The sequence below is a fragment of the Brienomyrus brachyistius genome, chromosome 18 (genome assembly GCF_023856365.1).
Source record: "Brienomyrus brachyistius isolate T26 chromosome 18, BBRACH_0.4, whole genome shotgun sequence".
NCBI classification, from domain to species: Eukaryota; Metazoa; Chordata; class Actinopteri; order Osteoglossiformes; family Mormyridae; genus Brienomyrus; species Brienomyrus brachyistius.
In genome coordinates this window covers 15,771,389-15,785,153 of record NC_064550.1, presented here as the reverse complement: position 1 = coordinate 15,785,153, position 13,765 = coordinate 15,771,389, and the positions used below count along the sequence as shown (strand labels likewise).

At 43.8% G+C, this 13,765-nt stretch overlaps 1 protein-coding gene across 1 annotated transcript; it reads left to right on the top strand.

Moving 5' to 3' along the window:
* Positions 1-2,538: 2,538 nt before the first annotated feature.
* Positions 2,539-12,818, top strand: rrm1 (ribonucleotide reductase M1 polypeptide). The gene is made up of 19 exons (XM_048984167.1): positions 2,539-2,746; positions 3,904-3,992; positions 4,107-4,284; positions 4,632-4,732; positions 4,819-4,878; positions 5,009-5,048; positions 5,692-5,854; positions 6,164-6,305; positions 6,458-6,541; positions 6,712-6,873; positions 7,264-7,343; positions 7,522-7,723; positions 7,847-7,996; positions 8,113-8,334; positions 8,715-8,791; positions 8,876-9,011; positions 9,183-9,278; positions 10,817-11,005; positions 12,002-12,818. Exons 1-19 carry the CDS (start codon positions 2,728-2,730, stop codon positions 12,200-12,202), a joined length of 2,391 nt encoding a protein of 796 aa, XP_048840124.1. The 5' UTR covers positions 2,539-2,727; the 3' UTR covers positions 12,203-12,818.
* The last annotated feature ends 947 nt before the right edge of the window (positions 12,819-13,765 follow it).

Below are 13,765 nucleotides of genomic sequence, written 5' to 3'. Positions count from 1 at the left end.
AAGTGAAGTGGTAAGCATCAACACTTTCGCATGCAGCACTAACAAATAAATCTGGCATACACCATTAGCAGTCTGACCTGCTTAGAAATGATCTAATGCAGCTTGTGAAATATGAGAGTGTCATCAACATTTATTTGCTTGCTTGTTTTTTGTTTCTTCGTTCATTCATTCATTAATGTATTTATTATTTATATGTCCAAATTGACATACAGTTAAGGAAGAAGGGTCAGCCAGTCCTGGAACAAGGGGAGGGGGGCAGAGTCTGCCGATGTACAACTCTGCTACCCTGCTACGGGCCACATGATTTGAGCCAAACACCACCCCTTGCTCTCTAGTGTGCTGAGGTGGATGGATGCTGCGTCCTACCAGGTCTTATAATAGTGACATTGGAAAGTGCCATTCTCACAGGCTTTGTAGATACGAACATTGAACAACACACAAATAAAATCGGTAAGTCATGAGCCATCGTCAAGTGATGAGCATGTACATTACACGTACATTACGAGAACTGAAAACAGCGTCCAAATACAGTTCGGGTGTACTGATGGCGGACAGGGTGAGCTAAAACTGATAGTTTACAGCCATCAGCATCGATTTATGTCTTAAATTAATCTAGCTAATTTAGATACCCTGCTAAGTGGGTCACCCCCTTGGGCTGAATCTTGTTGCTTGTATGTTTCTATGTACATGAATGAAAGTGACTAATGAATAAATACATCAGCATTTCTAAATGGTGTCGTGTTTTTTAAAAACAAGTTAACAGGATGAGCAACAATGAATAATGCTTTAATGCTTCATCGTTTTGCTTACTTATGGGCCATACAAAGTGGGTTGCCAAAGCAGTAGGACTACTGTAAAACACAGAGACTGTCTTATTCAGCGTGAGAGAGACGATTTTCATTTGGCAATATTCCCCGCGGTGGAGTGACATCTCTTGTACTACAAACGAAGTTTAATATTCCAAGGAAATGGGCGAGAAGTCTTCTGGATAAGCTCATCTTTATCTGTACATCCTGAATAAACTTCTGCAGTTTATTACTATTCCGTAATTCAATCTATATATTATAAGCAGTTTTACTAGAAAAACATGACAGTGTTATGGAGGCAATAGGAATAGGGAATTTTATTATATAATGCAGACGGACTTGCTTAGTGATAAGAACATTACAGTACAATTGTAGGTATATGTTCCAAAATAATATTACAAACATCCATCCATTTTCCAAACCGCTTATCCTATTGGGTCGCGGGGGGTCCGGAGCCTATCCCGGAATCAATGGGCACGAGGCAGGGAACAACCCAGGATGGGGGGCCAGCCCATCGCAGGGCACACTCACACACCATTCACTCACACATGCACACCTATGGGCAATTCAGCAACTCCAATTAGCCTCAGCATGTTTTTGGACTGTGGGGGGAAACCGGAGTACCCGGAGGAAACCCCACGACGACACGGGGAGAACATGCAAACTCCGCACACATGTGACCCAGGCGGAGACTCGAACCCGGGTCCCAGAGGTGTGAGGCGACAGTGTTATTAAAAGTTATAAAACTAAAACCATGATAAGCAACACTTATGACGCAATTTATGCATACAGACGCGATGACCTCGTTCTGTTTTATCCCCCATGTGAGTAATCTGATGTGACTTAATGAAATTCTGCCTTTCATGTGTCATTTAAACTAGCACGACCAGTTTCTAATTACCAGTAACTGATATTGCCTACTTGGTTGGAAAAGAGTGGAATTAGATTGATGAACTTCATTGCATGCAGGCATCACTATGTTGAAATAATCACCTGTTGCAATAGTGTATTTCTTTAGAAGGAGGGGGCGGAGGGTACTGAATAAACGTGTCAGTGAGCAGACATTTGCGCACATAAATCTGGCTTTCCGAGCAGTATCCATGCATTATATAAATTTATTATGGATTACATTTATTCGGTACAGTATTTCTTAATAAAGGTGGTTGCAGAAGTGTAAAACCCATAGTATTTACATGACAAAAAGCAGATTTCAAAAGGGATGCTTTAATTAAAGCGAGAAATTAGCAATGTGTAATACAGACTGATAAAGCGTAATAAATTCAGTTGGTACCACGTATATATATTTTAAATCTAGGTTAACGTTCAAGGAATGAAATATATAAGAGCTTGTTAGAGGGTTACTGTTCAGCTGTTTATTAGATTATATGTTCATATTAGTCCAGAAAAATAACAAATACCCTTGAATAACTTGCCTTTGTACACAGAGAACTGGCACAAAAAACATGACAAAGAAACGCTTAAATCTATATTCACACCACGCACGTGGCAAATTCTAATAAAATTTTGATTCTTGTTTGGTTATCAGTGATAAACTTTTATATTCGTACATATTGAATTCTGTTTGCGGATACATTTGATAAGTTAAAAATAAACAAAATATTCAAACTCTCCCGCCAGATCCTCGTTTTAATAAGATGACAGCTGAGACGCACCCGGAAACGATTCATGTAGGCGCGTTGTGATTGGTCGACGCGCCTGCGTTCCATGCCCACGGATTGGCTACTCACTTGGCAGAAGTCGATTTTGTGGCGGGTAGCAGAAGTTGTCCGCGCTTTATCCTTACATTTTGGGGCACTTAGTGTGAGAAGCAGTGTCAGATAGGTACTTCTCATTGTAAGATACCTTTTGTTATATTAAATTTGTAGCACTTTTTTGAGGAAAAAACAAAGAACAAGCAGCCATGCACGTCATCAAGCGAGGTAAGGCATTTTTACTGTGAACTAGCATGCTGAGTAGTTTTTAAAACATGAAAGTGGTCTTGCCTGTGAGTTTTCGGATAGTTTGCATTGCAGTTTTATAGTAACGTGTTTCTTAATGAACGTGTTTCTAAATTATTGTCATATGTAGCCTTGCTGTGAGATGCGGAAACGCTGAATGCTAGCCGCTTTTTACTAGCCATTCTTGTTATTAAGGGTCCAAAGAACATAGTTGCTGGGTCGCTGTTATTTTTAATAATATTTTTTGTATATTTTTTTACGAATCAAGCAGCATTATTAATAAAGATGTAGAAATTGCTGCCTCGGTTGGTTCAAGTGCATATTCAGGAAATGGTGTTCGAGGTTGTTTATCTCACTTTAAAGAAACTTGCTTCGGTATATTTTGCCCATAATTGGTAAGTAAAGCCGCGTAGCTCCTAGTCTGGTGGGGTTATGAGTTTGTGTGTCGTTCTGCTGCATGAGTGCAATGCTGCTCTATTGTCTCCCGCCTTGGCGCCAAATGCTGAGTAAACTTTACTGACGTTCGGGCCCAACTCGGAAGTTTCTTTGCGCTTTCGTTATATGGTGGAAATACAAATTCTGTTATTGTAATATGTATCGCTAGGTTTTTGTTTATTATCATTGTGGGACGATTTTCTTGAAGACTAACCGGAACAGGGCACGTTTTTGTTTCGGTACCAGATTTGTAGGTTATGTTGACTCCGCTCTAAAGGTCGGAAATGCACCATTTTTGGATTTAAGGGTAACCCTGTTCCTGGTTGGCATCCCTGCTTCACACTCCGGGAGTTTGAGTGCCTTCTTAAACAACCCCCAGTTAGGAGAACTGGTGACTAAATTGCTGAGAGTGTGTGTATCTGTCCGTAAATGTACCGGCATCTCATCCAGAGTAGACCCCAGCCTTTGCCCTATGCTGCCTGAGACAGCTCAGGTCCCCCCACAATCTTGACCGCATTAAACAGCTGGAAGATGTAAGGGTGGATTTATAATTCTGTAGCTGTTCTGAATAGCCAGTGTATAGGGAATGTCTGTAAGGCCAAATACTCTAAATGTTTAGTGAGAGAGTTGGGCACATTTAACATTATTTGTGTCTCATGTGTTCATTGATGCTTTCAAAACTGATTGACCCCTTATTTCCTTAGATGGTCACCAGGAGCGTGTCATGTTTGACAAAATCACCTCCCGGATACAAAAGCTCTGTTATGGCCTAAACTTGGAGTTTGTGGATCCTGTAAGTTAACCAGGTCCAATGTTTGCACTCGCATAGCTAGTTTGCTATTTTGGTTTTCTGCGCTTGACCTTATTTAGTTACTGCTGTCTGATCCTCTTTCCTCTCGTCTCCTAGACTCAAATCACCATGAAGGTCATCCAGGGCCTCTACAGTGGTGTGACTACGGTGGAACTGGATATACTGGCTGCTGAGATTGCCGCCACCCTCACAACTAAGTATCCCGACTATGCAATCTTGGCTGCCCGCATTGCGGTGTCCAACCTGCACAAGGAGACTAAGAAGGTCTTCAGTGGTGAGTGTGGAGTTTGGACCGTTAGGCTCTTATGGAAGATTTCAGACAATGTGGTTTCACTGATGGTCCTTCTGGGTTGTTTTTTGTGTGTTAAGTCTGGTTTGTGCTCTTTTGGACTTTTGGACATGTGGCGTCCTGTATACAACTTTTCTCCCATGTGCACTTTGCTTGACGACTCGATGACCTTTTTATATGTTTTCTCTTTCTCTTTACTATTCTTTATTTTCAGTTCAGTATTTCTGACCTGTTTTTGTCGTGCACCATGTGTTCTGGCACAGTAATTTCCTTCAGCGTGAGTTTATATCTTTTTATGATATTGCAGTGTCATGCATTTGTCTCGCTTGCAGAGGTGATGGAGGATCTGTATAACTACGAGAACCCCCTGAATAAGCGGCACTCTCCGATGATCTCCCAGGAGACCCTGGACATTGTCCTGGCCAACAAGGATGTAAGCAAGGCTCCTGCTTCTTTTTCTTACTTAACTCATTCGACATTATATGACCATTTGTTTCCCTGTTTTTATTTTTACATTAGCGTTTGAACTCTGCCATCATCTACGACCGGGACTTCTCCTACAACTTCTTTGGATTTAAGGTGATTTTCATTTCCTTGTCAAGGGGCAAGTTTGACCTCAGATTAATGAGGCCTTGATCTGCATTAACCTGACTGGTTTTGAGTTGTAATTAATACTGTAATGACATGGTGGGGTCATTCTCTTTTCCAGACTTTAGAACGTTCCTACCTCTTGAAGATTGATGGGAAAGGTAGGTGTGGTGTAGAACCTACACATGTTTAGGTTACACCACTGATATGGCTTTTCTCAGTAGCAGCCAGGACTCTCCTCTATCCACCATCGTGATGTCATTGTGATTATATAGTGTAACTGTGGTTATATAGTGTGCATGCATGGTAATCACCTGCTCTTTAGATAATGGGTGAAACCTTTGTTCATATTCTTGCTTTTCGGTACCATACAGACATTTACTTGCATCCCCAATTTGGCAAGCAGATTAGTAATGTGCCTAAAATATTAGAGATGTGTGTTGTGGCACCCGAAAGTTAGTCAGCTGTATTAGTCATCTGTATGATGTTTAAAGTCTGCTTTTCACGTGATTATTGTGTATGTGCCATATAATCGCGATGTGATATGCAGCCCCGCCTCCCAGCATTTTGATTTTAGTCTAAGCAGATTATGCGGTTCTGTTTTGCAAACCCAAAGACTTAGCAATGCGGTTGGGGTAGATACTTTAGACGTTCTGCATGCAGTGGGAGTCAAAATAACCACCACAGCACCTTCTTAGCATTTTGATGGCCAGTGTGAGGGTTGTAGTCTATGGTGCTTGGTTTGCTATGGGTCTCCCCTATTGGTTTCGGTCACTGATTGCCTGCTGATGTCGTCGTCCTCAGTGGCTGAACGGCCCCAGCACATGTTGATGCGGGTGTCAGTGGGAATCCACAAGACTGACATCGATGCAGCCATTGAGACGTACAACCTGCTGTCAGAGAAGTGGTTCACCCATGCCTCCCCCACGCTTTTTAATGCTGGCACCTGCAGACCCCAGCTGTCCAGGTAGGTGTTCATGATCTTCTAACAGGAAACAAAAATCACAGAAGAGCTAAACATCTGAAGTAGCCTGCTCTTAGCCGTGCCCACCAGTCTCAAGGAAATGAAAGTCAGTGCCTTGTGCCTGAAGAGATTAACTCCAAATCGCCTCCCACATTTTTTGTATATGAGGAATCTCTTGTAAACGCGAGGAGGAGCTGACTAAATTTATCCTTGGAGCCAGTTCTCCCTGGGTGAGACGGGTGTGGTTGGACGTGGAGGTGTGGTAAAAACCTCCGGGTCAGGTTTTTGTAATACGATGTTATTTCGTCTCAGCTGTTTCTTGTTGGCGATGAAGGATGACAGCATCGAAGGTATCTACGACACGCTGAAGCAGTGTGCGCTAATCTCCAAGTCCGCCGGAGGCATTGGCGTGGCTGTGAGCTGCATCAGAGCGACTGGCAGCTACATTGCAGGAGTAAGTGGGACTCTGCCCCCACCCAACTATACCTGAACCCCCAATTTTACATTAAATTGCAAAATGATGAATTCGGGCTGCGAGTACAGTTTTTGCGAATCTAGTGAGTTTTATGAGGTATTTATAACGTTCTGTGGTCTTTTTTTCTGTAGACGAATGGCAATTCCAACGGCTTGGTTCCTATGCTCAGGGTCTACAACAATACGGCTCGCTACGTGGATCAGGGCGGGAACAAGGTGGGTGTCCTCATTTAAGGGGACTGGGGCTGTCATTTGGTGTACGTGGTGTGAGCCGGATTCTCATTGGCTGGCGTCCTTTGTGAAGATGACCCGCATTCGTCGGCGTTGTCTGGCTTTGAAGGACCTGGCGTGCTGACTTGACTTCATGTGTGGACGCTCTGTTACAGAGGCCTGGGGCCTTTGCCATGTACTTGGAGCCCTGGCACTTTGACGTCTTCGACTTCCTGGAGCTCAAAAAGAACACGGGGAAAGAGGAGCAGAGAGCCCGCGACCTCTTCTATGCCCTGTGGATCCCTGACCTCTTTATGAAGAGGGTGGAGAAGAATGAGGTGGGTGGGCAATTTTCTGAACACGTTCATTCGTCCATTTATGGTTGTCATGGAGAGGTGCTGCAAGTCTTCCTTAATGTAAACAAAAATACTGTTTGTGACTTAAAATATTAAGCAAAGAATGTATGCAAGGTAACCAATATACTAAATGGCTATTTCTCTTTTTCTCTCCTCTTAATATTATATCATGGTAGTCAAATTATTAAAAAGTAACAAAGTGCAGGAGTGAAGTGGCAATTTATGATAGTTTACTACACATTTGATATTTCAAGGACCTCTGAAGGCAATGAGTGAAAATGTTGTGGTTCCGTTGGTATCCCAGACTGGTATCTTTCCGCCTGAAGCGTATGACCATCTCTGTTTCTGCACCTTTTTCCCACCGTGCTCCAGGATTGGTCACTGATGTGCCCGAGCGACTGCCCAGGCCTTGACGAGTGCTGGGGGGAGGAGTTTGAGAAGCTCTACACCAGGTACAGATGGAGGCTATATGTCCTGCAGGCTTCATTTACGTTGCAGTGTGCGGATGCAGATCTTAAATGGGGAATGGCGTGTCTGTGATCGCAGGGGAAGTGCCTGAGTGCTGCTGTGCTTTTCAGGCTGGGCTACAACCACCCATCTGACTGGTTCTGTTGGTGCGTTTCTACTCAGATATGAGAAGGAGGGCCGGTCCAAACGGGTGGTGAAGGCCCAGCAGCTGTGGTACGCGATCATCGAGTCTCAGACAGAGACAGGCACGCCCTACATGCTCTACAAGGACGCCTGCAACAGGAAAAGCAATCAGCAGAACTTGGGCACCATCAAGTGCAGCAACCTGTGCACGGAGGTTGTGGAGTACACCAGCAAGGACGAGGTGGGTGGTGTCCACTTCCTTAGGTTCCTCCAGCCGTTTGAATTTTGGAAGACGCCTGTGTTTCCGGACCAAAAGCAGACTAGCTAGTACTTTGTGTCAAGTGCAGCCTTTTTCCTCTGGCAGGTAGCGGTTTGCAACCTTGCATCCATTGCACTCAACGTGTTCGTCACCCCTGAGCGTACTTACGACTTCAAGAAGCTGGCCTATGTCACCAAGGTTATTGTGAGAAACCTCAACAAGATCATCGACATAAACTACTATCCCATCCTTGAGGTAATTTCATATATCTGAACCATAGGCTTTCCTTAATTTCTGTGTTGTAGAGTGTCAGCAGCTTGGTAGTTGATGGCCCAGGTACCTACTTGCTGACACCTGCCCTTTCTTCTCAGGCTGAGAACTCTAACAAGCGGCACAGACCCATCGGGATTGGGGTACAGGGTCTGGCTGATGCATTCATCCTTATGCGGTACCCCTTTGAGAGCCCCGAGGCACAGCTGCTCAACACGCAGATCTTTGAGACCATCTACTATGCTGCACTGGAAGCCAGCTGTGAACTGGCTGCTGAGTTGGGCCCCTATAAGACCTATGAGGGGTCACCTGTCAGCAAGGGGGTGGGTTATCCAATTCTTCAGCGATAATGTTTGTTAGAATTCTTTTTTTTTTTTTTTTTTTTTTTTTTTTTTACATGATTTCCTCAGAATTAGCACTGTCGTACTGTAGTAAATGTAGACTGGACAGAATCTCTTAGGGCTTCATTGCCAATTGGCTGTGAAGCTACTCTTGAAATAGTCTTGAAATGTGTCCCATGTCATTTAAGATTTTGTCGGTAACGTGTTGATTGGATCTTTTGGAACCCCAGACCAAGTTGTTGCCCCTCTGCCTTGGCACTTCGACCAAACCGTCGATTATGTGTAAATGACTTCCCATCTGCTGCACCCTTCAGAACGAAAGCCAGTCTGCTGTGCTCAGCCGTGTGCTCTGCTCTCCTCAGATCCTGCAGTACGACATGTGGGAGAGAACCCCCACCGACCTGTGGGACTGGAAGGCGCTGAAGGAGAAGATAGCCAAGTAAGAACCGGCACAAAAGTGTTGCAAAGGCACTTTGTGTTTGTGTGTGTGTGTGTTGATCATCTTTCTCCCTTTCACCCTCAGACATGGGGTGCGTAACAGCCTCCTTTTGGCCCCCATGCCTACTGCATCCACTGCCCAGATTTTGGGTAACAATGAATCTATTGAGCCCTACACCAGTAACATCTATACCCGCAGGGTGCTGTCCGGGGAGTTCCAGGTAATTCTGCAAGACGGAGAGTTTTTTTTTTTTTTTTTTTTTTTTTTTTTTTTGTGATCACGTGCCGGCACCGTCTCTGGCCTGGGGGGGGAGCTGGCTTTGGAAGTGATGTTGTTCAAAATGTTGTTTGACGTGAGAGATGCGTATTGAATGGTCTCCCCTCTCTCCAAGATTGTGAACCCCCATCTGCTGAAGGATCTGACGGAGAGAGGGCTATGGAACGAGGAGATGAAGAACCAGCTCATTGCCCACAATGGCTCCATACAGGTATGTCAAAGGTCATGTCCTGAAATAGCCGTGGATCTGCTGTACCAGAGAATAATCCACAGCTGAAAGACCAGTGCTTTGGTGGTGCGCAGGCCTACTCCTCAAAGATCCATGTCCTTAATCACTCCATTGCTGTAGATCGCAGGGTCATGGTGGATCCTTAGTTTTAAAAACATTTTAACAGATTTTAAAAAAATATTGTAAAGGTATAAGTTTGTTTTAAAGTCCAAGATCGCCTTGTTTTTGTGTATTCGCATTCCTTTCCTGTCTGGCATTTTTATGAACGTTCTGCCACCGGTCCTCTAATATTACTTTGCTTATTGTTGGGAAGGTGGGAAACGGGCCAGGAAATATGGGGGAAATGCAGATTTAGCCAAGAGTTGTGAGAGGATGAAAAAAGACAGACTGTTCGGCACCTGCAAGCGCTTGCTTTTGAGACTAGATGCAGAATGTCAAGACATTGAGAACAAGGTACAATGGCAATTACGGCATATGCAGTCTGAGAGGAACCGTCAGAAGTACAGAGCCAATGAAATCTTATGCCAGGTCATAAGCTGCTGATGGTCTGTCTGCTGTTTCCACCAGTGCTCCTCAGATCAGGCGTAACGACACAGTCACTCTTCAGTCGAGTTTGATTTTCAGTGGCTTTTCACCAACAGCCAGACTACAGGCTGTAGTGTGTGCTGTAACAATGGTATTATATAATGACGGTGTAATATTACTAGGTCAAGCAATCCTGAACAACGTTATATTCAGATTTCACTTCTTTATTTTCAAAGTGACACTTCCCAAGATTGTGGCAAAAAATGAAAGGACTTGTTGAAGTTTTGCTCACAGTCACTCCCAGTCAGAGGGACAGAGCAGGGCACAGCCCCTTGGGGAGAAATGTAAATCCCTTTAAAATGGGTAAAAACCAGGGGGGGGGCTTTCATGTCATGTGCTTCGTTTTTTTTTTCTTTTTTTCTTAAGCCCTATTTGGTCCTGCGTCCTTGTAAAAGGCCATTATTGACGCAGCACGGCCAATTTTTGTGAAATCTGCACCTCCTGGAAGATCTCGCACATCTTCCCCCAGTACATCTGTCAGACGCTGCCATTTTAAGTTCCAGTGACACGTGCAGTATTTCTGTTTAAGAAACTGCCCGTGTGACACTTGTTTCTCCCAGCCCTTCTTGGGGGGGGGGGGGGAGCCACCTGGGGGAGCCATTAATTCCCCACAGCTCTCCCACTGGTTCCCAGTTCATTTCACTTCCTCTGTGTTTCTCATGACTTTTTAAACTGCGTTTTGTGTAAATGCAATTTTTTTTTTTAATTTTGCGTTTTAATGTGTAAACTCAAACAACTTGGACTGCTAGACAGGTCTGGTGACTCCTTATAATGTTCCCGTTTGGAACATTTCACTTTAATAATAATATAATTGTTATCACCTGACAAATGTGGCTTTGCTGTACGTAACCAGATTTTTCACCTGTTATGTTGCAACACTTTGTCTAACTTAAATGTATTTTTAGATTTACGTTTTATATCGCCTGTTTCCTCAGAATATTCCTGGCATACCAGCGGACCTGAAGGAGCTATACAAGACTGTGTGGGAGATCTCCCAGAAGACTGTGCTGAAGATGGCTGCCGATCGGGGAGCCTTCATTGACCAGAGCCAGTCCTTGAACATTCACATTGCGGAGCCGAACTATGGGAAGCTGACCAGCATGCACTTCTATGGCTGGAAACAGGTGGGCTCCCCAGATGTGATATTTAGCTAACTTATCACACTAGCAGACTCTTATCCACAGCGATGTGAGGATTAGAGAAGTGGCAGCTGGCCCAGTAGGAGTCAAGGGCCCGATGGTGATGACTACTGTGAGCTATGGGATTTGAACCCATGACCTTCCAAACATAGGGACAGATCTCTACACACCATTCAGTGCTATCCTGCTCTCTGGTTTTCTTCAGTCTTAAATTGCACGTCTTCGTCTTTATTCCATGAGTTAATCCAGAATGACACTGTGGGTTAGTGCTTCTCTCCTAATTTGTGGGACTTGTCATGGCCTATGAGGTTTTATTAGCTGTGTAATATCGGGTGTTCAGGGCTGGGATTCCCAGGCCCTTCGTGCTCAGCGTCATTGTTCTCTTCAGCTATTCGTGGCTCTGGTGGCCCCGCCCTTTTTCCTTTTGATCAGTAGCAGGTGTGGCTCTTTGTCCGTATGCATTGAGCTTTGTGGCAGATGTTTGTTTTGTGGAGAGGAGCGTCACTCAGCTGTTTGCTGATGAAGCAGATTTTCTAGATGGAGGAGTGACTGGTCATTTTAAGTGAGTTACTGTGGTGATTAACATTTTGGGCTCCATCTGGACGATAGCAGCCGGGGTTTACTGGGAAAGTGAAATGTTCAGGCTTGATATTTTATTGTCTTGTGCAGTGGAATACCGGTGAGTAGCGGACAGGTGCATCGGGGGGCAATAGGGCAAACAGTGCAATAAAGTAATATAGGTACAAGTAAATAATTAAAGAATATGTGATGTAAAAGATAATTTTACTATGCTTTAAAAATTAGTTCCTACAGGGTTTTGTTAGTCCTCATAAGAGAACTACTTAGACTTTTTGCATTGGCACGTAGTTTTTAGAATAACTGGCTGGTTTAAAGTACCTAATTTGGGCGACGTGTGAAAATGTGGCCTGTCAACGGGAAGTTGAGTGGCCATATTGCTCATACCCCTCCTCTGCATCACAGGGCCTGAAGACAGGCATGTACTACCTGAGAACCAAGCCAGCTGCCAACCCCATCCAGTTTACCCTCAACAAGGAGAAGCTGAAGGAGAGTCACCCGGCCATGTCCAATGGAGACGATGCGGCCGCCACCAAGGAGCAGAACAAGGCGGCCATGGTGTGCTCCCTGGAGAACAGAGACGAGTGTCAGATGTGTGGATCCTAAGCCCACCCTGCTGCTGCCAGCCCCCCTTCAATTTGGGCTGTAAATGATCGGTGCTTGGGTAGTGGGGAGGCTTGTCATTTGCGTTCTTCGTGGTTCTGTAGAACACACTGGTTTATCCCAGGACAGGGGTATTCTGGCATTGACTGGAATCAAACTTCAAGCCACTTGGGACTTATCAGTTTCTTGGTTCCCCCCAGTATGTTCCTGACTAAGCTTAATTTACCCCCCCCATCCACACACATCACTAGCATTTTCATAGGGATAAAAATTTGAACTGCTTCATTAAAGCACCAATTTGTATGATTCTTTTTTAGCAAGTGTGGCCAGATGCATCAAACTGTAAATATTCATTTGTATCCCACACCACAAGCTGTAAAATCCAAATTTGCGATCTATAGGTTGAAGTTTAACTTCGGGTATTTTTCCTTCCTGTACAGAATGGCTTATTAAAATGTGCTCCAATTCAGTTTTAAATGTCACGGTAAGTGTTAATATGTAAATCTGCTCTGCCGCTGGAGTAAACGCCGATGATTTAAATACAGAGGTACATGTGGATCTCGCTGTATATTAACCTGTTTTACATTTTTTGCAAAATAAAGATTCTGATGTCATGAAAGCGATGTGACATGTTCTCTAAAGCCGGGGAAAATATGGTGGCGCTAAACTGCAGAAGTTGAATATTGTACTGATTCCAGATTTGAATGTTTACAGGTCTGACGCCTGTAAGTGGTCATGTGACAGGCCTGGATGTCACACATGTGAGTCCGTAATTACTCATGATTCATGCGGCAGTTTTTCATAGTTGATGGGCAGTGGTCTGGGTTAGCGTCATCAAAATTAATGATTCTATTGCATAAGTTTCAATACTAATTTTTTGACAGCCTGCACTTCTGCTTTGCTCTGGCCATAGGCTCCATCTGGACGATAGCAGCTGGGGTTGTGCTTGGCAAGTCCTCTGAGTCCGTTCAGAAGCATCAGAACTTTCACCACTGTTTAATAAAAACAGTGAGTGTATTAGTATTTGCAGACGTCACTCCTATGAGCCAAATGGAGACTAAACCACAGGACATGCAAGTGGTGCTATTGAATGAAACTGACAAAGGGCCACACATTTAGATCAATATTTAAAGGACTGACACGTGATGTAATACAAAGAGTTGAGAGGGAGTCATTTCTCAATGAATGAAATATTAATCTGCATTTCTTTCGGTTGAAGTAGAGATCGGACGTGCATTTATTTTCTATGGGTTAAAAGCTTTGTGGCCAGTTAAACATTTTAGCATTAAGAAAATGGTCTGCATTTTTACCTGTGGGTCATGATTGGCTCTACATGATCTTGTGAGGTCATAAATATTCTGATACGACTTGACAAGGCAATGCGCAGCTTTTTATGATACGGGCAGAAAGAACATCATAATGAGATTTGTTTTTAAATATTTACTGCCGGAAATGAGTCGTCCATGTAATTTTCAAATTTAAATAATGAATCAGTTACACCTTGCTACAAATACAACCATCTTGCAGTTATCAAAATCCATTCCAGAAAATGCATTGGGCATGAGA

What these genes read in the sequence shown, in the direction of transcription:
- rrm1 (XM_048984167.1), top strand. An exon ending in ACTTGGAGTTTGTGGATCCT is followed by an intron (nt 3,993 to 4,106) that starts GTAAGTTAACCA and finishes CTCGTCTCCTAG; the next exon opens with ACTCAAATCACCATGAAGGT. An exon ending in ACAACTTCTTTGGATTTAAG is followed by an intron (nt 4,879 to 5,008) that starts GTGATTTTCATT and finishes TCTCTTTTCCAG; the next exon opens with ACTTTAGAACGTTCCTACCT.